This window comes from Sciurus vulgaris (genome assembly GCF_902686455.1).
Source record: "Sciurus vulgaris genome assembly, chromosome: 9".
Lineage (NCBI taxonomy): Eukaryota > Metazoa > Chordata > Mammalia > Rodentia > Sciuridae > Sciurus > Sciurus vulgaris.
The window spans coordinates 114,224,890-114,250,337 of NC_136469.1; the positions used below are offsets into that span (position 1 = coordinate 114,224,890).

General features: G+C 37.3%; 1 protein-coding gene across 4 annotated transcripts in view; it reads right to left on the minus strand.

Annotated features, from left to right (window-relative positions):
- The window catches only part of WDR19 (WD repeat domain 19), a 108,150-nt gene that overhangs the window by 50,652 nt on the left and 32,050 nt on the right, over window positions 1-25,448 (minus strand). For all 4 annotated transcript variants that reach the window (XM_079152784.1, XM_079152785.1, XM_079152783.1 and 1 more), the window contains exons 9-20: window positions 25,113-25,286; window positions 21,080-21,150; window positions 20,454-20,626; window positions 20,248-20,362; window positions 19,330-19,436; window positions 18,180-18,302; window positions 12,209-12,358; window positions 8,473-8,620; window positions 8,138-8,342; window positions 5,091-5,250; window positions 4,788-4,898; window positions 1,846-1,955 (exon numbers count right to left, since the gene is read on the minus strand). In XM_079152784.1, the coding sequence (XP_079008910.1) occupies window positions 1,846-1,955; window positions 4,788-4,898; window positions 5,091-5,250; window positions 8,138-8,342; window positions 8,473-8,620; window positions 12,209-12,358; window positions 18,180-18,302; window positions 19,330-19,436; window positions 20,248-20,362; window positions 20,454-20,626; window positions 21,080-21,150; window positions 25,113-25,286 (1,647 nt within the window). The remainder of the gene's footprint in view (window positions 1-1,845; window positions 1,956-4,787; window positions 4,899-5,090; window positions 5,251-8,137; window positions 8,343-8,472; window positions 8,621-12,208; window positions 12,359-18,179; window positions 18,303-19,329; window positions 19,437-20,247; window positions 20,363-20,453; window positions 20,627-21,079; window positions 21,151-25,112; window positions 25,287-25,448) is intronic.

Sequence of the window (25,448 nt, forward strand, 5' to 3'; positions counted from 1 at the left end):
TTTTTGATTAAATAATTTCCACAACCAAAATTTGTATGTCAATATTTTCAAACATCTGTATGAAAACAAAGTACAACTACATAAAAATGTTTTTTAATAGTCAAATGTTGAAACCATATTTTATTTGTTCATCAAAGACCAGTATTTTTCTACATTCTAATGTTTTTGGAATTTGAATGTATCTTACCATAAATGTCAAGAGAAATTACACAGTTGTGATGTTGTCATTGCATATACACATACACATGTGAACTGTGTGAATTTATATTTGCAAATAAATTATTCATTTATAGTCTTTGCAGCTATTTGCATTGGTAGAAGTAACCACAGCTGAATGTCAGTGTATATAGCACCAAAATAAAAATGTATTGACTGTTGATTAAGACTATGACAACGGCATGGTGGCACACACCTATAATCCCAACAACTCGGGAGGCTGAGGGAGTAATTTCCTAAATTTGTGAACAGCTTCAGGAATTTAGTGAGATCACGTCTCGGAACAAAAAGAACTGAGGATGTAGTTCAGTGGTAAAGCACCCCTGGGTTCAATCCCCAGTACCAAACAAACAAACAAAGAAACAAAACTAATGGCAAATAAGATGGGCTAGCAATTAAGCGTATAAGAAAATTCTAAACTTTTCAGCATAGATTATAGAATTTCCTAAGGTAGGAGAGATTTGCAAAGCCTACTTATGCATCATAAAGGATTACTATTCAAGGACTGAGCATCACTCTGTGAAAAGCTTCGGTCTTGACTTTCAACACTATTTTTCATCCATATGCAATTCAATTTAAAAAAGAAAAATCTACAATTTTAAGCTGATGGAAGATGCAGATTGCTATGGCATACATATTTTGAAACTTAATTGCCAATGTGATCGTACTGGGAGACAGGGACTTCAAGAGGTTATTAAGTCATCAGAACATTTCTACAAAGACAGAGGGAGAACTCTCTTTGATCTTGGACTTCCCAGCCTCCAGACCTGTGAAAAATAAATTCCTGTTCTTCATAAGTTACTCAGTCTCAGGTATTCTGTTATAGCTGCACAAATGGACTAAGATATAGACTAAACTTCAGTATTTTTCATTCTGCCTTGAAATTACATTGCAAATCCTCAAAGTGTTAAAAGAGATCAGGGTCATGCACACAGGTTATGAAAGCGTATCACTATAAATGTGGAAAATGATTAGACCCAAACTTAGATTTTGATGTTGAAAATCAAATTGGATAAATGTACAGATAGGATATCATTAGTCAGATAAACCTTTTTTAAATTTGTACCAGGGATTGAACCCAGAGTGCTTAACCACTGATCCACATTCCCAGCCCTGAAATTTTGAGACATGGTCTTGCTAAGTTGCTAGGGCCTCACTAAATTGCTGAGGCTATCTTTGAACTTTCGATCCTTCTGCTTCAGCCTCTGGAGCCACAAGGATTACAGGTGTGTACCACCGTTCCCAGCTAGATAAAATGCTTTTTGAATGTATAGTAAACATCACTTTTTTCTCTCTTAAAAAGTCATTAAATCAAGGGATTTATAAATTAAACGCAGTTTAAAATGGAAAATATGTAGCAATTAGCTACCCATGAAAACATAATGATGGCTGGGAATGGTGGCGCATGCCTGAAATTCCGATGGCTTGGGAGGCTCAGGGAGGAAGATTGCAAGTTCATAGCCAGCCTCAGCAATTTAGTGAGGCCCTAAGCAATTTAGTGAGACACTGTCTCAAAATACAAAATAAAGGGCTGGGGATGTGGTTCCGTGGTTAAGAGCCCCTGGGTTTAATCCCTGGTGTCAACACACACACATACACACAGAAAAAAATGTAACAAGGAGGACTTACGTGAATTCAAGCTGAATAGCATATTCTTTGGATATAAATGGTATTTGGTCTGGGGCCAAACGTTTTGCCAGTTGTAGAGCACTATCCCAATGCTGTAAATCCCTTCTCATCTGTTAGGAAGAGACCTTAATTTCAAAAGAGCATGCTATTTTGCAAAGTCACCATATAGTGTCAGTTTTAATAAAATTAATTACAAAAAAAATTTTGTTAAACAGTAAAACTTGGCATTTACAAGGATAACTACTATTCCTGCATTCTCAGTGGTGTGACAGAGCCCTAAATTTAGCTATTACAGTGGTTTGTGGCCCTACCCAAACCCAATCCTACCTAACGAAATCTTTAAAAAAAAATTTTTTTTTTTTTTAGTTGTAGATGGATGCTTTTATTTTGTTTATTTTTATGTGGTGCTGAGGATCGAATCCAGTGCCTTACACATGCCAGGCAAGCACTCTACCACTGAGTCACAATCCCATTCCCTAATGAAATCTTATTCCTTAGTATTCAACTTTTCTCAGTAGGGGTAAATTAAAATTAATGTAATCAATATATATAATTATAATGCACTAGTTGAAAAATGATAATAGAAGGGAGATCAGTAGAGTATGTGGATCAGGGGAGGGAGGAGAGGATGGAGAGGGAAGGTACTGAGGAATGAGATTGATCAAATCATGCTATATATGTGTTTGAGTATGGCATAATGAAACCCACTATTATGTATAATCATAATGTTCCAGTAAAAATTAATGTGATCAATTAAATTTCATTTTTCACATTTGAGGGGCAATAACAAAAAAGTTGGGAAACACTTTACTATAGGAATTAATGTTATTCTCTCAGACATTTTGAAGCTACATGGCAACACGAACATAAGAAACATAGAAAACATAAGTAAAATATAAAGTTTCCTTCTTCCTGGTTCCTGTGATCTTTTACCAGCATCTGTCCTTCCTGTGGTCCATTACACAATTCCAAATAAACACTAAACATTATAGAATCTTTTAAGTTTGTTCCTCACCCTATTTACACTTTGTAAAGAATTAAGAATAACTAATATTTTCCAAGTGTTATTCTTTCCCAGACACTAGTCTAGGGCATTGGTTGATTTTACTTTTCATTCTACCCTTTTGTAATGAACTCGTCATTTTAGAGATCCAGATACTGAGACAGAGAGGGGCTAGATTCTGCACAAGGTTACACGGCTAGTTCACGACAGAGCCAGCAGTAGGGCTCTGCCCCTGCCCTCTCTACCTGGCTAACTTACACTCCAAGTGAGGTTAAAGAGTAGCAAACTGCAACCACCCCTCATTTTAAAGCCATCCCTCAAATCCTTTCCAAAGCAAGGGGCACAGGACCAGGTAAACGCAGAAGAGCCAAGATGATGTCATTGCCTTTACTTTTTGTAGTCATAGTCCCGCTTTGGTGAGTACCCATCCAAGTTGTGAAACTTTCTCAGGGTGTCCCGTTATCTCAAATTAATATGGTAAAATAATCTAGTTTTTCTTTTCCTAAAATGAATTTAGTTTACTTATAATGAAAACAAGAATTAAAATTCACTGTAAAAATGAAAATGAAACATAAACATAAAATGCAAAGAAAATTTAGGGCTGAGGATGTGGCTCAGTGGTAGAGTGCCTGCCAAGCAGCAGGAGGCCCTGGGTTTGATCCCAGCATCGCAGAAAAGAAAATGAAAATCTGCTGTAGAACAATATGAAAAAGAAAAGTTGTGAAATTAGTAACAAATATATTTTCAAAACAACCCCTTTTATAGAAATGCTGGTTTGGGTTGGAAGAGCATCAATAATTACAATAACTACTATTTTGTGTCTACTGATCAGTCACTATGCTAAAAGGTCTAATTCCCTTTGAAAAAATTTTGCAAGTCCCCTGTGGGCTAGATATTGTTATCATAACTCTAAAGAAGAGGGAGGGCTGGGGTTGTGGCTCAGTGTAGAGGGTAGAGCACTTGCCTAGCACATGCAAGGCACTAGGTTCGAATCTCAGCACTGCAAACAAATAAATAAATAAAATAAAGGTCCACTGCCAACTAAAAAAATATATTTATATTAATATATATTAAAATTTATATATATATAATTTAATATATACATATTAAAATTATTTTTAAAAAAGAAGAAGGACCTCAGGGCTGAAAAGGTTGAATAATTTATCCAAGGTCACACAGAACTGAAATTTGAGCCCAGAAGTGTCCAACTCTCGAGTCTGGGCTCTCGATCACTTTTCTACATTGCCATGTCTTCTTCTATGCTGCTCTTGAATGTGGTCCTTCATTCTGTTCTAGTCCCTCTCCTATAACTCTCAATACATAAGAGAATTCCATAAATAGAAAAAAGATAAATGTGCCTTATTTTTCCCATGTGGAAAATAGAGGAAATAATAGTACCATCTTACAGGATTTTGTGAGAGTTAAATGAGCTAATAAATGTCAAGGGCTTAGCAAAGTGCCTGGCACATATAAGCACTCAATACATGGCAGCTATTTTTCTTTGCAAATGCATTTGTAAGTAACACAATCTGTTTTCTTTGAACACATTTAGACTTTAAATTATTTAGTAATGTTGCAACATTATGCCTTTTATGCTGCTCTCAAGTGAAGAATGAAAGTATTTTCAAGTTAATGGTACTTTGGGATTTTTTTTTTTTTCCACTGGGGATTGAAACCACAGGTGCTTTACCTCTTAGTCACATCCCCAGTCCTTTTTGTTTTTTGAGACAGGGTCTCACTAAGTTGCTTAGGTCCTTGCTAAGTTGCTTGAGGTTGACCTCCAATTTATGATACTCCTGCCTCAGCCTCCCGAGTTGTTGGGAATACAGGCATGTATCACTGTGCCCAGCTACTCGGGGATTCTTCGAGCTGAAGTGTTAACATTTTAGGCGGGGGAAGGCACTCTGCACATTCTTTCCCTCCTTATTTGCAGCCATACCTCTAGGGCAGCCACAGGACAGCTGGATGCGAGGTACAGATCCTGAGCCAGGTTGAAATCATTCATAAACATGGCAAGATGTCCTGCCAAAAGATTGTAGTCCTCTATTCCCTGCAAAGAAAAGCAGTTTTGAGAAGAAATACAAAGGTTTAACCCCATTTTTAAAAAGACTTTGCTCAGCAGGAAGTGGCAATATTTTAAGTGCCTGTTTCTGAGTTAGGTAAGATTAACTGAAGAAATTAAATTATTTGAAGAGATAGCATTTAAATCTTAATCTGATAATTCTCATAAAATGCTGTATACCTTTATTTCTTCTAGGGACATCACTATGCCAACATTTCCAATTGCCCGGTAAACACGGATTGCAAACTCCACTTCCATGTGATGCAGGCAAGCTTTGGCCAACTCATTCCAGGCAGCATGGTCATTCAGAATCTTGCATACTTCCCAACCATCAGAAAACCTGGGATTGGAGGACATACACTTCACTGGAGAGCTCCGTTGCCACCTATTTGCAATTTTCAGACTATATATAATCTATTATCATGTCCTAAATAAATTTTGCAAAACATTTTTTAACTCATAATTGTCACTTGTTAATGAGAAAATATATAAACTTTCTTTTTTGAACAATAAATGTTTTCCCTTGAAATTTTTTTTATTAATTTGCATCTACTCTTTGTAAGCAGCCCTTCTGCCCAATTAACTCAATTAATTCTTTTTTTGTATTTTTATTTCACACATAGGTGAAAATTATTTTTGTTCATACTTAAGTCTAATAAAGTCCTATGAATTATAAGTTTAAAATGGGTCCGCAAACTGGCCAAAAGGATAAATCCAATCCACTTAAAATGGGTCGGCAAACTGGCCAAAAGGATAAATCCAATCCACGCTTAGTTTTTGGTAGTAAAATATGAGGGAAACATGGCTGCTCGGCAGTCTGCTCCTGTATGTATTGTCTCTGGATAATTCTGTGCTCCAAGAGTCACCTGGAGCAGCTCTGGCTGAGACCCTATGGCCCTTAAGCCTGAAATACCATTTGGTCCATAGCAGAAAAAGTTTGCTGACCTCCAGTTTAAAATATGAACATAAATGCCAATTAAACTTCACAGAACCTCTGCCTCCGTGAAAACCTCACAGGCGCCCAGCTGCTCAGCCATCCACCTGCTCACCTGTCCATTTTTCTATCCAACACATGCTTACTGAGCACTTCTGTGCTTAGAACCAAGATACAAGGTCCAACACACAGTCTCTGTCCTCAGGGCAGTGATCACTGGGGAAGGCAGAAGAGACAGGGAAGTGGGCAAATGAGCACACCACGGTGGACAGAGGTGACCAGGTGCTCCGGGTATGTGAACCTTTGTGCTGTTTACATGTATTCTATTTGGCTACCCTGACCACTCTACCCACTACAAGTGATTATTTCTCATTTATTGATGGAGAAGTAAGGCTTAGACACCTTAGGAGACTGACCCAAGTCACACAGGTCAGTAGTGACGTGTTCTGACCCACACTTCATCCAGGCCCTGAGGCAACATGCTGGAAGATCCTGATTGGGATTACGTGGTGGTGGGGAGTCAGGGAAGGTTTCCTGGTGATTAAAGAATGAGGAGTTCTATCCTCCAGAGATAGGGGAAGGGCATTCCAGGAAGAAGGATGAAAAATAAAAAACCCAAGCCACCTGTGGAGCAGAGACAGAGCTGAGTGGGGGCAGTTGAAGCTGGTATTAAATCATCTAGTGCTGAGTATGTCACACTGGGATCTCTCATGAGTTCCTAAAGGCAACTGGAAGTCACTGAAAAAAATTTTTTTTTTCTTTTAGCCAGGCCCAGTGGCACATGCCTGTAATCCCAGCTGCTCAGGAGGCTAAGGCAGGAGGATTGTGAGTTCAAAGCCAGTTTTGGCAACTCAGAGAGGCCCTAAGCAACTTAGCAAGACTCTGTTCCAAAATAAAATATAAAAAGGTCTGGGGATGTGGCTCAGAGGTTAAGTGCCCCTGGGTTTAATACCCAGTATCAAAAAAAAAAAAAAAGTTTGCCATTTTAGTGTCTCTCCTCTCCCTCTCCCTCTCCCTCTCTCTCTCTCTCTGCCCCCCTGACTCTTTCTCTCTCATGTGGTGCTGGGAATTGAACATGGGACCTCTGTGCATGCAAGGCACAAAGCTACATGGCTACAGGCCCACTGAAAGATCTTGAAACAGGGGCATGAGAAGATCATATTCATATTTTTAAAACTGTGTGAAGACAGAACAGATCATCATGAGGCTACCTGGAAAGAGACCAGTGATAAGTGGTTATATTACCCATCTTTCCAAGTCAGTGCTTGAATCAAGACAAAGGAAAATGAGAGGAGAAAAGGATCGCGGGGTAGAGGTGCTCATGTGTGTGCACTGGGCAAGTCGATCAGGACGGGACCGGATCAGGGGAAGGTGAAGAGCTCAGTTTTAGGCAGGCAAGCTTGAGGAGCATGGACTTCCGAGAACATATGAGGGGAAGGCAGTTGTAAACAGGTTTAAGATGAAGACAGACTTTGAAGTCAGCCTCATGTGGACCATATTGATGCCTAGGAAGGAGAGAAGATTCACTCAGGAGAAACAGTGAGAAGAGAATACAGGAGCTCATGGGGGATGCTGAGAAACATTCCACCTCAGAGATGGTTAGAAGAATCAGAACCACCAAAGAATTCCCTGTGGCCCTAAGATATAAGAGAAAAAAGTAGGAAAAGGAAATCTTGGAGCAAGGCAAAGTCAGACTTCATTATGATAAAGTCAAGATATTGTCGAGGGATGGAGTGGTGGCTCAGTGGTAGAGCACTTGCCTAGCATGTGTGAGGCACTGGGTTCGATTCTCAGCACCACGTATAAATAAATGAATAAAGTAAATGTCCATCAACATCTAAAACACACACACACAAAGATATTGTTGAAATAATTCAGTTTATTAGAATTTTACAACTATGTAGGTGCTTAGAAACCTTTTTACTCCAAAGGATTTTTCTTATAATACACTTTTAAAAAAAAAAATTTTTGTTTTTTTGTTGTAATGGATACATTACCTTTATTTTATTTTTATGTGGTGCTGAGGATCTAACCCAGGGCCTCATCGCATGCCAGGCGAGTGCTCTACCACCGGGCCACAACCCCAGCCCCAATAAAATACTTTTAACTATAACATCTGATAATGGTACTTCCTTTGGAATTTATATACATTTTTCTATTCATTATTTTATTGAGTCTCACAATAGCCTTGTGAAATAAGCAACTGGTGTTATACACATTTACTGAATTAGATTTGACCTTGAAAAATCACAAAAGCAAGTGAGAAGCTCCAAAAGAAGTGTTTCAACCCTACCTTTTGAGCATTAAAGTCTGGGCCAGCATTTGTCTCAGTTCATTCGGTGCCTTGTCTTTGAAATTGTTGAGGAAGCCGTGGGTGCTGAGGAAGATGTTGTTTATTTTTCCACTCTCTGTCTGGCAGGTCAACTCACCATTATATAACAGCAAAGGTTTATGAGAGAAGGGAACTTTGGTGCCACCAGCCAAAATAACCTTAGATCCTATATTATAAAGCAGACTTCTTAATGCCGAAAGACAATACTTAGCATAAACATCAGAAAGAAAGGTTTTTAATGTCTTTGCAATGGAAATTTGTTTATCAACAAATGTACAAAAAAAGCGATTCGGTACCTTGTATGGTGTCCTTGTGGAAGACATAAGTGTATGCCTTATCATCATCGTAAGCAATAAATACACCTTTATCCATCAGCCAGTTTTCCCAAAGAACACCTTTAATGGTTGGTGAGAAATCTGGAATCTCATAGGTAGCATCATTAACCTACAACATAGGGTTTATAGACTCACTCACGTCTGCATTTAAATCATTATCATTTGCCTTAGGAACAGCCTATCTACAGCCTTAACTGGGAGAGCTTCCCAACCCCCACTGGACCCAATGTTACTCCGATGTTACTCTAACCACAGCAGGAAGGGAAGTTTCTCTTCCTAGTCCTGTACCACCTCAGACTTGGAAAAGCTGCAGCTATGTGGCAAATCAAGGTTTTGATCTAAAATATGGTGAATTTATAGACACAATGGATTCAGGTTAAGAATAACATGTAGAAGCTGCTCAAGATGGCAGAAATTTAAACTACAAACACACCAGTTCCTGGACACACGCATGCGTATATGTTGGTGGTGAGAGAATTCAGGGCCTCACACATGCTAGGCTATCACCTCAGGAACTTTTTAATAATAATGGGTAGTCAATAATTCTGGGTATTAAGAAATGGAAATGAATTCATATATGATTTGAAATTTACAAAAATTATACTGGGAATGCTTTATTTAAAAAAAAAAAACTTCTCTATAATAAATTCCAGCAAATATAAATGCTAGTATAATAATATAAACTATTTAAAAATCAATCCATATAATTTCAGTGAACTTTAGCAGATAGGGTTACATCCTAAATGGAGAACCGTGTGTTCTTCCTACTCCATCTTCTCTCAAAATGAGAATGATATTTAAGATCCCTGAAAATAATGACTGACACTGCAGAGCTCTGTTATATGATATGGAGTTGCTTTATAACATCTGTAATGAACCCATTTAAAATTAGAAGCTCCAGGTTGTTTTTCTTCTCCATTTCCTACTGATCTGTTAGATTTCTTCATCCCAGTTTTCTATCGTCCATCACCTCATGCTGAGAATGGGAGATGAAACCACCCCCAAAGCCCTGGTGACAAAAAAATCTCAAAACTGGAACTGTACCCTAACTCTGGCTAAATCTACATATGCAGATTTCCTGGCTTTTTGTTCCTACCAATTGTGACATTTCTGTAGCACAAGGAAGTCAGATTATCTTCCTACTTTGGGTCAAACTGCAATTAATTCATTTTTCCTTTTTATACAGTTTTCTCCTATCTCTGATGTGGGCAGGAAACTAAGACCAGTTAGTCAGAACTCGAGTTGCCTCTGGCCTGGGCCCAGGTAACATATCCATATAAAGGTATTGAGCACTGAAATGTACCTAATCCAATCAACACACACTAGATCTTAAAGAAAAAAAGCAATTGTAAAGCATTTCATTAATAATTTTTATGTTTAGTTACATATTGAAGTGATAATATTGGGCCATATTAAATACATGAAAATGAATTTCATGTTTTTTTAACCTTTATTTTATTTATTTATATGTGGTGCTGAGGATTGAACACAGCGTTTCACACATGTTAGTCAAGTACTCTGCCACTGAGCTACAACCCCAGCCCCTAACTTCATGTTTTGATCCCCTGCTTTGCAAAAAAAAAAAAAAAAAAAAAAAAAAAAATCCCTTTCTTTTTATCTTTTTTTAAAAAATGTGGCTGGTAGAAAATTAAACATTTTCTATGTGGTTCACATTAAATTCCAATTTGACAGCACTACTTAAAGGCACTGTATTACTTACACAAAAGTATATTCCTATATGTGTAACCTCATTTAATTGTAACCTTATTCTCTCCAAGACAGGTACTTTAATTAGCCCCACTTTTCAGATGAGAAAACTCAGGCACAGAAAAATCAGCCCAAAGTCACACAACTAATTAGTTGGAGAGACAGGATTTAAACCCCAGCCTGTTCCAGTCCATGCTTCTCACCTCTAGGTTACACTAAGGCTCAGTTTGTATGGATGAGCACAGCAAGCAGAGGATTCAGAACTTTTTTTTTTACGTGTAGCCATTTGTTGAGCACCTGTTATGTACAAAAACCTACACACATCACCCCATTTAATTTTCATCCAACAACCCTACATATCTTCATTTAGAAAGATAGGGAAACTGGGAATCCAATCACCCAGCTCTTTCACAGAAATAATCAAGGAAAAGAGAATTGTGAAAGGAGAATGATCAATGGCATCCACGTGTTTAGGGCTGGCCTCACTCTGCACCCTTTCCCAGAAGTCATGGCCAGACACTAACCCGACCTCCTGATAGGCACCCAACAGCACCCTCCACAAGTGCATGCCCGGTCGAAGCAGCAGGCAAACCCATGGGGGCAGGAAGGCGGGGTGGCAGCTAGGATTGGCACCCTGTTACCAGGGGAACCTGTGCCACACAAGTGGAGGAATACAACGTCATCTTCACATTTATGCCGTTCTTCCTCCTCTGATATGTGGTGCAGAGAGGATGGGTTAAGTGGGAAGTACACAATGGGAATCTGGCCTAAATAATCCAGGCATCTCGTTATATTTTTTGAAGAAAGAAAAAGAAAAGAAAGAAGAGGAGGATGGAAAGGAGGAGAGGAAAGGAAGAAAGGAAGGGGGAGGAAGGAGGAATGAAATCTTCATATCAAGGCAAGTGAGGGAAAGCCGCTTCCCTGGGCAGACACTAAGGAGAACACCGACACCCCGGGGAGGGGCCATAAGGCAGTTCAGGAGCAGCTGCAGGCCTGCAAGCTGGGACCTAGGCACAAGAAACCATTAAGGGGACATCAAAAGTCACATAGAGGGAAAAGAGAGGTGGGAGGGGTGTGGGGAAGGAAAAAAAATAATAGAATGAATCAAACATCATTACTCTATGTAAATGTATGAATATGCAATGGTATGCTGTTACTCCATGTACAAACAGAAACAACATGCATCCCATTTGTTTGCAATAAAAAAATAAATAATATAAAAAAATTAAAAATAATAAATAAATATATAAAAAAAGTCACATAAATAAATGAATAAAATTAAGGTCTATCAACATCTAGAAAAAAATTTTAAAAATAGTAAATAAGAAACCCAAGTAATGATAACAAAGCACACTTCCTCTTTCTAAATCTATTTTCATAAAAGTTAAGGATGTCCAAAAATAGGAGTAACTGACTTTTTAGATAGGTCCATGCGTTTTTTTGTTTTTTTGTTTTTGTTTTTGTTTTTTGGTACCAGGGATTGAACTCAGGGGTGCTTAACCACTGAGCCACATCCCCAGCCCTTTTTGTATTTTATTTAGAGTCAGGGTCTCACTGAGTTGCTTAGGGTCTCACTAAATTGCTGAGGTTGGCTTTGAACTCCTGATCCTCCTGCCTCAGCCTCCTGAGCTGGGATTACAGGTGTGCGCCACTGTGCCCAGCCTCTATCTGTTTTTTAATGATCATTTTAATATAAAACAACTTTTTAATCAACTAAGGTGGGCAGAAAGGGCAGGGTATAGCCTCTGCCCTCTGAGATTTCCTGTGCATCTGGGGAGAAAACTCATGTGCAGGAAGGTGTGCTGTGATGATTACATTGTGCAGTAATAAGGCTAAAATTTCCACAAAATATAACAACATGATAGGTGATAGCAAGTACGACAATCTTTGATACCGTGTAAGAGAGAAAATTTTATGTGAGGTATTCTTTAAAAACACTTTTTTTTCTTATATTTTTAAAAACTAGCATTTAAAATTTTTCCAGACTTACTGGGCAGTAAACAAATCCGTCACTTTTTTCATCGATGAAAACTAATCTGGTCCCATTTGGGTCAGGAAAAATCTTTTTCACACCAACAGGATGTCGATAATCATTAACAAATTGCCAGTCTTCAATATAGAAATATTGAATGATGCCAGTCTAAAAAAAAATCCAGTTATGAAAATATAAGAGGTGGTCAAGGAAATATTGACTTCTGTGTTCAAGTTAAACATACTTCTAATTTTTACAGCGTCATTATTTCTGATGAAGGAGGAACCTGAGGATATTTAGTATATGTGAAGTGTACAGACTCAGGAAAATAAATGAAATGAGAATGTACAAGTGATTCAATATTCTTTTAATTCATATGCTTTTAATGATGTGAAATAATTGATTCAAAGGATTTCTTACTTGCTGAAATCCCCTTATTCCTTAAGAGAAACTTTCAAATTATGTTTTTTCAAATTTTTTTCTCTTAATTAATAAATTAGAAAATCAGTTTTAAGATAAAAACAAAACAAAAATTTCACCTGATACAATCAATTGTTTTTCTATATATTAGCAATGAACTTGAACATCTCAAAACAATACAGGTTGAACATCCCTAACCTGAAAATCTGAAATCTGAAACTTTTTGTGTTTTTGCCAACATGACACTCAGAAGTTTTCAAATGTTGGAGTGCTCAACTAGTGATATCTATGTAAATATCCCCAAATCTGAAACAAACCAAACCAAACCAAACCAAACCTGAAGCATTTCTTTCTGGTCTCAAAAATTTTGAATAAGGGCTAATCTACATTTATAATTTCTCAAAAATTGTATGTCTGGGTGTAAATTTAACAAAACATGCATGGGACTTTCATGCTGAAAACACTAAAGAAAGAAACCAAAGATCTGAATAAACAGTGAGGTACACTATGCTCATAATGCATTAGAAGACTCGTCATGGTAGAAATGTTAATTTTCCCACCTGATATACAGGTTTAACATCATCCCAATAAAAATCTCAATATGATTTCTTTGTAGATACAAAATTATTCTAAAATTTATAATGGAATGGCAAAGCAATTAGAAGAGCTAAACCAAGTTTGAAAATAAAGAATAAAGTGGGAATTAGTCTGCCCAATTTCAAGGATTTTTAAAAAACATACAGTTAGGATAATTCAGACTGTGTTGCATAGATGGAGGGATGCCACACAGGTCAATGGAACGGAACAGAGGAACTGGAAATATACATGGATGTGCTCAACTGATTCTTGCTCCTGTTTTGAAGGTGCTTGCACTTTTATTTTTTCTTCAGTAGCTTTATGGAAATATAATTCACATACTGGGCAATTCACCCTCTCAAAGGCTACGACTTTTGGCATATTTACAGAGTTGTGCAATACTTTAATCAACTTAAAACATTTCATCACCTGAAAAAGAAACCTCACTTAGAAGTCAAGCCAGAAGCTCTTCAGTGGGTGAGAGGTGGAATACACTGGTGTAGCCATACCAGGGAACGCTACTTGGCAATAAAAAGGGCAAATGGTTGATACCTGCCACCTGGCTGAACCTCCTGGAAGTACATGGTGTGCTAAAGAGCCAATCTGAAAAGGCTGCATAGTGTATGATTTCTATGGAAATGGTAAAATTATAGAAATGAAGAATGGATTACTTGTTACCAGGGGTTAAGGATGGGTGGGGTTGGGAGGGAAGTGAGTGTGGCTATAAAGCAGTAACAGGAGGGGTCCTTGTGGTGATGACATTTTCTGTGTTGACTGTATGGATGTCAATATCTTGGTTGTGATGCTGGACTATAATTGTACACTGCGGAACCTAGGTGAAGGGTACATGGATCTCTCTCTTATTTCTTACAACTGCATGTAATTTTGTAAGGATCTCAAATTAAAAAAAAGTTTAATTGAAACAAAAACATATGATAACGTCTTGGACTTCATTTAGGCCAAGATGGAGAAAAACACTGGGTTTCCTTTTCTATCCAAAATAACCACTTGTATTTTTTTATTTTATTTTATTTTTTAATAAACAAAGTGCAGGAGACAACCATTCTCAAGATGCTGAAATTAGGTATCAAAGGACCTGATCTCTGAGAGACGGTCAGCAAGGGAGTTATAGGACAGCCCCAGCTTGTTGCTTTCAGGGAGACTTCAAGCCATAACAAGGGGGTTGGGGCTGCAGGTAGAGCAGATTCCAAGCTGTGGAGATGGAGCTGAGAGCAGAGGGAGAAGGTGGCTGGAGTTGACAGGGTAGAGTCCCAGAGAGGATAAAGCTGCAGAGAGAGAGAACTTGGAGATCTACAGAGGGTCCACCTTGACTCAGGTGGTACTGACCAGTGCACGCATATGAGAAAATTACTGAGACCAGGAAAGAACCATCCAAAAGGAACAGAGTGGACAGTGACTGGCCTCACAGAAAACTATTCCCAACAGCCACATTCTAAAAACTTAAATCCCACAGGGTCTTGGGTAGAGTACTCAGGAAAGCCATGCTGCAGGAGGGGGAAATAATTGATTATATCTGAGCACTCTTTCATATCTGCCAAGAACAAATGATAAAAGCAAGACACAAGAAAATTAACTGTATTTCAGATCAAAGTTCAACAATATTTTGGAAATACAAATATATCCCGAATGTGAAGGGTAAAATTACCAGGCATACAGGAAAATATGACCCATACTGAGAATAATCAATCAGAACTGACCTAGAATGGATCTAGATATTAGGATCAGAAGATAAGTTCATTAGATATTATTATAACTGTACATCATGTGTTTAAAAAGTTAATTGGAGGGCTGGGGTTGCAGCTCGGTGGTAGAGCACTTGCCTAGCATGTGTGTGGCATTGGATTTGATTCTCAGCGCTGCATACAAACAAATAAAATAAAAGTCCATTAACAACTAAAAAAATTTTTTTTAAAAAAGTTAATTTGAGACTTGGAAGACATTTTAAAGACCCAAATAGATCTTTTATGGATAAAAATTACCATGTCTAAAATTTTTTAAAAATTAGATAGCATTAATGGCAGATCAGACATGATAAAACAGAGGTTAGTGATTTTGAAAATACAGCAGTAGAAACTATTGCAAATGAAAAAGAAGAAAGAGAATTTAAAAATTTAAAGAGTATTATCTTTGGGACATTTTAAGCAGTGTGATATACATGTAATTAGAATCCCTGCAATTAGAGTGGTAGCACAGATTTAAAGAAATTATAGCTGAAAAAGTTCTAATTTTTATTAAAATTATAAACTCTCAGATTCAAGAAGCTCCACAATTTCAAGCACAGGAAAAATGAAGAAAACGATATCAAGACACATGACAATCAAATTGCTCAAAACCAGATATAAAGATAAAATATTAAAAGCAGAGGAAAAAACAGTGCACACAGAGGAACGAGATAAAGATGACAGGTTTCTTGTTGGAAATAATGCAAGTGAGAAGATAGAGGGGCAGAAAAAGAACTGAAAGAAAGAAGTGGTCAGCCTAGAATTCTGTACCTAGTGAAAATATCTTAAAAAAAAGAAAGGCGAAATAAAGACATTTTCAGACCAAAAGCTAAAAGAATTCATTGACAGGAAACCAGTATGGTGAATAATGATAAAGGAAAACCTTCAGGCAGAAAGAAAAGATACCAGGTGGAAACATGGGTCCACAGTGGAATGAAGAACACCAAAGATGTCAACTACGGGAACAAGTATTTAAGATATTTCTTCCTTAAATCTCTTTAAAGGATAGCTGATTGTTTAAACGAAACCAATAACAACATACGAAGGGGTTTATAACAACGGTAAAAGTAAGATGCGTGACATTGGGACGGAGGTTGGAGGGGAGAAATGGGCATATGCTATTCTGGGTTCAAATGCATTACATGGTGTGTCATCACTTGAATGCAGACAGGAATTAACAAAATAACAAAGGTTATAATTAATAAGTCAACAAATGAGATACAATGATAAAAATACACAGTCCAAAAGAAGGTGAAGGAGGAGAAAAACAGCAATAAAGAACAGATAGGACAGGTAGAAAATGGCAAGATGACAGACTCAAAACTAAGCAGAGAGGTAAGCCCATTATACTTGAAAATCTAAATTCCCCAATTAAAAGGCAGAGAGATTGTCTGATTGTGAGATCCAATTATATGCTACTTATAAGAGAAAAGTTTTCATTATTGTAAAGATACAAATAAGTTAAAAGTAGAAAAAAATGTAAAAATACCTAGCAGGATTAACATTCCATAAGGCAGAAATGTCTGTGTTAATATCAGGAAAAATAGATTTTAGAGCAAAACTATTACCAGAGATTTAAAAAGGTCATTTCAAAATTCTAAAGTGGCTAATTTGTTGAGAAAATATAAAAATCCTGAATGATTAGGTACCTAACAATAGAGCTTCAATATACATAAAACACTTAGAGAACAGCAGGGACAAAGAGACAAGAGAGGGAAATTCACAATTGTTCTCGATCAATTAAATAAGAAAATATAAAATCAGAAAGAATACAGAAGTTTTGAATATTATCAACCAACTTGATCTCTAGAATAGCATACTTTTTCCTTCCAGGTACAAAAGGAATATTTACCAAATAGATCACTTTCTGCATCATAAAGTAAGTCTCACAAATTCAAAAGAATTTGTCATACAAATTATGTTCCCTAACGATAATAGAATGAAATCAGAAATCAGTAGCAGAAAGATATCTAGAAAATCTCAACTGTTTGCAAATTTACCAACACTGTATAAGAAAATCCATGAATGAAAGAATAAATCAAAAGGGAAATTATAAGGTATTTTGAACTGAATAAAAACAAAAAAACACAATATACCAAAATTTGGGGGATGCTGCTAAAGCAGGACATAGAGGAAATTTCCTAGCACAGAAGGACGAGGTTAGAAAAGAATGGTCTCAAGTACATGAAATCAACTTCTCCCCTAACAACTAAGAAAAGAACAGATTAATACCAGAATCAGCAGGATAAAGAATGAAGCAGAATGAGGAATGAAATAGGAAACAGGAAAACAACAGAGAAAAACCAATGAAATATAAAGATGCTTATTTGAAAAGATCAACACAATTGATAAACCTTTAGGTAGATCAAACAGGGTGAAAAGACACAGACTATAATATCAGAAATGAGATGGGTGATATTGCTACAGACTCTATAAATATTAAAAGAAAAATAAGGAGTATTATGAATAATTTTATGCCTAAACATTCCATAGCTTACATGGACAAATTCCTTCAAAGACACAAACTATTCAAGCTCACCAATGAAGAAAACAGATAACCTGGATAGTTTGCTACCTATTAAAACCATTGAATTTGTAGTTTAAAATCTTTTTGTAAAGAGAAGTCCAGGCCCAGGTGGCTTCATGAGGAAGAGCTCCATCATCACACCATGGCTACGTTGCAGTATGCACCCAGGCACAGAGGTGAGGCTCAAACCTAGTCTCACCCACATCTTGGCAGGGACATGACCGAGCAGGCAGTCTGGAGAAGAGCTGTCCCAAGTCAATTCTCATTCACCTCTGTCTTGTGGGAAGTTGTCATGAAGCAGTTTCTCACCTGCTTTCAGTGATGCATGGCACTGTCCAGAGTCTACCCTTTCACTATGCCATTGAAATTGCTTAAAAATTACAAAACATTTATACTAGCAGATCATGCCATCTATGTTCTACGTAAGTGTATATGATTAATCATGGATAACTTTGTTCCTCATATTGAATTCAATATAGAAAAAAAACTAGTAGGAAAAAGTCGAAGTCACAAAGTAAAAATTAGAAGTCCTTTATGCTCTATTAAAGAAGACAATACAGAATGAATCAAACAACATTACCCTATGTAAATTTATGATTACACAAATGGTATGCCTTTACTCCATGTACAAACAGAGAAACAACATTTATCCCATTTGTTTACAATAAAAAAAAGAGAGAGAGAGAGAAAAAAAAAAAAAAAAAAAAAAAAAGATAATACATACATCTGTCCCATAGATGAGGAAATCACCAGTTAAGGCATGACATAAAATACGGCATTTATCATCCACTGCCGGGAAGAGTCGAGTCTCACGTTCTTCTTGAGCATTCAAGATTTCACTTTCTATCTAAAATGTAAAGATTTGTTTGCATAAATGTAGTGTACATCCAGGGAAAAGTGTCCTTTTTCTCAAGTTCAACTACACATTTGGAATCTCAAGACTACCTTAGGCCTGCTTACTCAGAAACCACAGCTGGTCTGCAGGGTAGCAGTAGATGTTCCCACTAATTTCTTTGGCTCCTCAGATGTGAAGAGTCAAGATATGTATGTGAGCTGGGCATGGTGGTGCACACCTATAATCCTAGCAGCTGGGGAGGCTGAGGCAGGAGGCTCTCGAGTCCAAAGCCAGCCTCAGCAACTTAGTGAGGCCCTGTACAACTCAGTGAGACCCTGTCTCTAAACAAAATATATTTTCTTTTCTATTTTTTTTTTTTAAACAAAATAGATTTTAAAAAGGACTGGGGATGTGGTTCAGTGGTTAAGCGCGCCTGGGTTAAATCCCCAGTACAAAAAAAAATTTTTTTTCAAAATGATAAATCTATCTATCTATCTATCTATCTATCTATCTATCTATCTATCTATCTATCTATCTATCTATCTATCTATCTATTTATTTATTTATTTATTTATTTATTTATTTATTTATTTATTTATTTATTTATGTGGCAGATGCCCCGATTTAGAAGTCCTATCATTACAGGTGCCAGTATCTGTTGAATGAGTCAATGGACATAGTTTTGAGGGTCTGTCAATATAGTTTTGAGGGTACGTCAATGGACATACCCTCATATGTAACATGCACAAATCTAAGAGTCAATGCATTGCAGAGAGTCCAGAAGTTTATGGTTTATTTGTAGTTCCTTCTAGATGCAATTTATCAACTGCATGGTTTTTACTATGGGCAATGTGGTGGGAGCACTGCTGATATTTATCAAGGTTCTAGAGAACAGGGCTAAAATGTCACTTGAACATCTCACACAGAAGGGGAAGAGTTTTGTACACCTTTACCCACACCTGGCTCTGTACACACTTGCCACCTGACCATTATCACTACTTAGATTGGCAGATTTCCAAGACATCAGAATTATACTTACCAAATGTAACTGGACTTTGCCTTCAAAAAGTGCAGCAGCATAGTCAGAGTGAAGACAAATGCTAGCTACTGTTCCAAGATATTCTACGTCTTTTAATTTCTTTACACCTGTGGCAATGTAAAAAAATTAAACGCTTTAAAATTAGGCAAAATTACCTCATATAAGTATTTGCAAGTAATTTTTAAATGTGTAAAAATCTTCTGAACTTAAATCTTATTTTAGCTATTCTAAAGAAAATCATAGTAGCCAAATAAATTTGCCTTCAGGAATTCCACAATGGTTCATATGACACAATAGAAAATAAGTGAATTAAACCTTAAATAACAAGAAGCTTAATGGGGTTTTCTATTTAACAGGTTTTTTCCTATTTCTGAAGGTTTTCTGATCTACAAGTGGGGAAAAGGATGGAGAGAAAGAGGGAGGAAAGCTTTTCTTCACATGATATTAAACATTATTCAAAGAATAAAGGGGGAGAGGAAGCCTTGGTTTATTGAGCACCTACCAGGCTTAGGTGTGCCTAACAAAGCCACCGTGCAAAGTGAGATTTCATTTAGTCTGCCTCACAATCCCTTGCGTGCAGGAGCAGCCTCATTTTCCAGATGAGAAAACCAAGGCTCTCGGGTAGAGTAAGTAGGCTACAATTCTCCCAGCTTGCTGAAGCAGAAGGGGAAATGGAACCCAGAACCCAGAACCAATGTATCCCTCTACCATGCTATGCTCACTTCAAAGGGAGAGAATAAAATCTTTCTAAAAATTACACAAAATTTTTGGGGGATTCATAAAGCCACTCAAGTTAAGAAAGAGATGTTTGAATAAAAATGAGCGAAAGACCTAGTCTTAAGAGAAACTTCCAGTGCTTTCCAAATAATATAGAAATGATATGCTAGGTAACAATACAGAAAATGGATTTCAACTTGCCATTCTCTCCAAGAACATAAAACCAGGCTCGATTGTTCATTCCCACAGCCAGATGATAGAGACCTACTGCCACAAAGTTGGGCTCCACATCAACTGAGACTGTGATCGGTGTCTCCTGTAACACAGAGATGCAAGAGTGAAGAATCAACTGTTAAAATTGTTTTGATTTATTAATAAATAAAATAAAAATAACACCATTTTCATACTCCTTCAACCAGGTTGGCTACGGTGACCTCAAGGAGGGAGGTGAGATACGCAATCCTCGTGCTGCAGGCTGCCCCCAGTATGGGAAGCTTGGTCAGGAAAACATGGAGTGAGCCCCTTTGGGTAGACAAGGCCAGTAACTGGCCATCATCTGTCCAGGACAAGGTACCCAACCCTGAAAAAGTCCACAACATAAACAATCAAAAACAATATACTGTTGCAGGCAAGCAAGTACATACTTTCACTTAAGCTAGCAAAGGCTTAAAAAAAATCTTCAAATATTTTCTTTAGTAGTCTTTATTTAAACTAGGTAATTCGCCATAGAGGGGCATAAGGATATGAGTGCAAACTCATCCAATATGACTCAAATGGAAAGTATATATTCATTTTCCAAGTAGGATAAGGGTACAATTCACTATAAATCTCTGGTTTAGAGTGTACTAATATTCTGTTAGTCAAGTAGTATGATTTAACATAATTACTAAAATAAGGAGACTATTTTAGGGAACTCTAATGAAGGGTGTTAATTTTATTCCTCCTTCAATGAATGCATATCACACAACAACAAACAACATTACTCTCTGTAATTGAAATGACAAAATGTCAACTACTTTAGAAAAATAAATACCTTTATTTTCATCATCCAGGTTGACTATAGCATACATGTCTTTTAATTCTGCCAAGTCATGGATTTTAATACTGAAAAAAAGAGAATATTTTAAATATATATGAGCTTCATGCAAAATTGTTTTAGTTCACACAAAAATTTATAAACTGCAGAATGGATCAGGGGTCTCCCAGATAGGACATACAGGATGATCTACTGGGTTAAAAGTAAGAAAATATTGAAATTTCTATATTTCATTTATCTTTGAAATTTCCTTCTGGTTAGGTTTGTTTGCTTATTTGAGTGTTTGTGGGCACAGGAAGGAGAACTGTACCTTACTGATTCTCTGATCTATAGCTATTGCAAAGGGCGGTTCGAATGGTTCTGATGAAGTTCGAGTAGAAGAACATTCTTCTGAGCAGTTTAATCATTGTAAGATGACAAAGGTTCTCTTTATAACACGTTACCCTTCTCCCCTGCCCAGAATTGGCTCATACAAAAAGTGGGAGGTACAATAGAAAGAGCAGTAGCTTTGGGATCAGAGGGTCTAGATTGAAAGCTCTGATACAAATGGGGGCCTAATACTACTTCCGAAGCTTACTGGGGAGAATAAGCAGGTCAATGAAAATGAAAGTTGTACAGCCCAACACTGGAGCCCAACAGGAGTAACGTTTCTTCCCTCCTTGTCTCCCTCGTTCTCTTCCCTCCTAATGTTTCCTCCTTACATATCTCCCCTGTTCTTTTAATTTAATTAATCTTTTTATTTTGAGATAATGATAGATCTACATGCAGTTGTAAGAAGTTATACCAAGAGATTCCATATACCCTTCCCCTCAGTGGTGACATCTTGGAAAAACTACAGCATAATATGGCAATCGGGTACTGACATTGATATAATCCACAAACCTTAATCAGATGTCCCCAGCTCCATTGGTACCCAGTGTTTAGTCCTATTTAGTTTTCTAACGTGAGATCCCTGAGGTTCACAACCACAATCAGGACACACATAGTTCGTGACTCCAGGATCCTTCATGCTGCCTCCTTCCACCCCAGCCCCATCTTTCTTTTGCTGGGGTTTCTTTTTTGCACTGGAGCATTATAGTAATACACAATGGTGGGATTTGCTGTTACATATTCATATTGCTGGAGTTTTTTTATTAGCATTTGAATGTTCTAATTTGTTTCATCCTTTTACTTTTTCTTGGTTATATCATTATATTTGAAGTAAGTTTCTTACAGGCAGCATATAATATGGTCATCTAAATAATCCATTCTAACAGCCTAATAACTTCATTTACATTTAATGTAGTTCTTGGTAGGTTTGAATTTAGGCCTATGACATTTCTGTTTGTCTCCTCTGCCTTTTGTCCCTGTTCTTTTATTTTCTTCATTTATATTTGATTTTTAGTATTCCATTTTAATTTATCTATTGCGTTTTTATAAATATCTTTGAATAGTTTTTTTAGTGGTTGCTCTAGATTACAATGCACATATTTAATTTTTCATAATCTTCTTAGAACCAATATTTTATCATTTGCCATTTACCAGTGGAATGTAGAGATCTTATTACATATGTAACCTTTTAGTCTCTCCTTTTTGTATTACAGTTGTCCTGTGTGCTGCATCTTCATGCACTGAAGGCCCTATCAAACAGCTTTACAACTTTTGCTTTTAAAGTCACATTTATGTTAAAGAAAAAAATATCCATTATATTCACCCAGATATTTGGTCTTCCTTTGTGTGTGTGTTGCTGGGGATAGACTTCAGGACCTCATACATGCTAGGTTGGGAAAGTGCTCCACCGCTAAATTACATTCCTTGCCTGTTCTTCCTTCTGTGTTTTGTTTGTTTTGAGACAGAGTCTTGCTAAGTTGCTGAGGCTGGTCTCAAACTTGCAATCCTCTTGCCTCAGCCTCCTGAGTTCCTGGGATTATAGGTTTGTACTACTGGGCTGGGTTTTTCCTTCATTCTTACCATCCCAAATTTCCTCCTGTCTTCAATTCTCTTTTCTCTAAAGAACTTCCTTCAGCAAATATTTTAGATGAAGTCTGCTGCCTGGTAAAAATTCTTTTCATTTTCCTTATTCTGAGAATGCTTTTATCTTCATTGCTAAACAGATAATTTCACTGGACATAGAATTTCATAGTACTGTTATTTCATCAGTTTAAGAACACTGTGACCCTTCTGGCCTCCATGCCTTATGATGAGAAACTCACTGCCATTTAAAATGTTTTCTGGCCCTTTCATGATTTTTTTCTTTGTCAAGGTTTATTTCTTTGCTTTTATTCTTTTGGGTGTCTGCTGAACTTCTATAATATTTAGTTTATGCTTTTTACCACAAAGAAGTTTCCAGTCATTATTTTTGGAATTCTGATAACACAAATGTAAGACTTTTCGGTATTGTCTCACAAGTCCCTAACACTCTATTTTTTTTCACTTTCCTTTTTTTCAGACTGGACATTTTATGTTGATCTATCTTTAAGTTTACTGACTGTTTACCTTGATCTCCATTGGCTATTCAGTCCACTGTACTTACTGCATTTTTTTTAAAGTTCTAAAATTTCCCCTTGATTCTTCTTTAGAGGTTCTATTTATTTTTCTTAGACAATCTTTCCATTTTTAGATTATTAGCCCTTTTGGAGTATTTCAGTCTTAGCTGCCATCTGTACCTTCTTGGCATTGGTGTCTCCTGACTGCCCTTTCCCAAGTAAGTTGAACTTTTTCTGATTTTTCAGAAGCCAGGTAATTTTGGGTTATCTTTTGGACGTTTTGAATATTATGTTCCGAGAGTCTATGTCCAATCTAACTCCTCTGGAGAAGGTCAATATCTTTGTTTTAGCAGGCAATCAATCCCTTTGGGTTCAGGCCACAGCTTTCTTCTTCTTCTTTTTTTTTGGTGCTGGGGATCGAACCCAGGGCCTGTGCTTACAAGGCAAGCACTCTACCGAATGAGCTATCTCCCCAATCCCCAGGCCACAGCTTTCAAGCAGTATTCTGTGGGCTATGGTTTCAGTGTCAGCTCTATTTTGCAAGCTTGTGCAGTAGTACTAGATGTGTCCCTGTAGGGCCCACTCAGTGGTCAGTATTGGACTTGGGTTCAATGCTCAAAGTCTTTGGTAAATGTTTAGAATAAGCTGAGGGGTAAACCTAGGAGTTCATAAACATCTATTTCAGATAACTTTCTTGAGTTCCTCCCTCTTCATCGTCTGGTTCCTTGGGGGTTCCCTTGGTGGTCCTTCTGGAACTCTGGGGACCCAGATACCCTGTACTCTGTTGTAGTTCCTACAACTGCACCAGCATGTGCGAGCAGAAAGAAAAATAAGCAACAGGGTTTGTTCAACCTTCTTGGGACCACGGGTCCCCCAACAGATGAAGAAGGTTACCCCCCATGCGAGTTTTAGGTGCCTTTGGGTCCTTGGTGACAATGCTTTTGCTGCCACTGTCATGGTGAGGCTGCTTGGTGCCCAGAGCATGAGAGGAAAAAAAAGAACGAAAACTCAAAAATCAGGAGATTTCCCAAACTACCTCTGACCACAAGATGTTTCCTTTTCTGCAACTTGAACAAGAAACCAGAGGGCTTGTTCTACAGCTCTCTGTGCTCTGGTACCTACTTCTAGGATTTGGGCTGCCTGTCAAGAGACTGGAGGAGAAATAGAAGCCTCATTGCTGGTTCAGTGGTACTTTGAATTCTGGCCTTCTCTAATTTGCCTGCTAATATTTACTTTTGAGAGTCCTTAAATAGCTGCTCCATCATTCTCTCCAGGTCTCCCAGCTGTATACAGCCTGAGAGACAGGTGCAGTGTGCTGACTTGGGTTACCTGAGGTTGCCTATATTATTTTTAAGATCGACTTTCTAGTATATTCCCTCTTATATTTTTTCCCTGAGTATTCAAGGCAGCAGAGGGTGAGGTGTTTTAGAAATTTGCAATTGTAAACATGTTCTAAGAGTCCAAGAAAGTATGCATGTCTGACATGTATCAGTTACCAAAGTCTTGTCAATTTTCTTGAGTACTCCTTAAATAAACTTTTCTAGTGATGGGAGGGTGTAACTTACCAATTATCTCCACATGTGGCAGCTTTGTTAAGAGTCTGTGATATTGCGATACTGGTTAGATTATCTTTATGGTTGCGAGTCTGAAATACCTCATGCCCAATTTCTTGAACGAAAGTAGAAATGGCCACAAAAACTCCACGTGAAAAACCGATCATGATGTAGCCATCACCAAACCTGCAGCAACGAAGGCAATAATAAGGTAAAGAAAAACAAATTTTAAAAAAGGAGACTCACATATTACTGGCAATATGGAAAATCAGCAAGCACCTTAAAAAATATAATTTATCAAGGACCAACTAAATATCAGATCATATGCTAGGTAGTTTAACATACTAA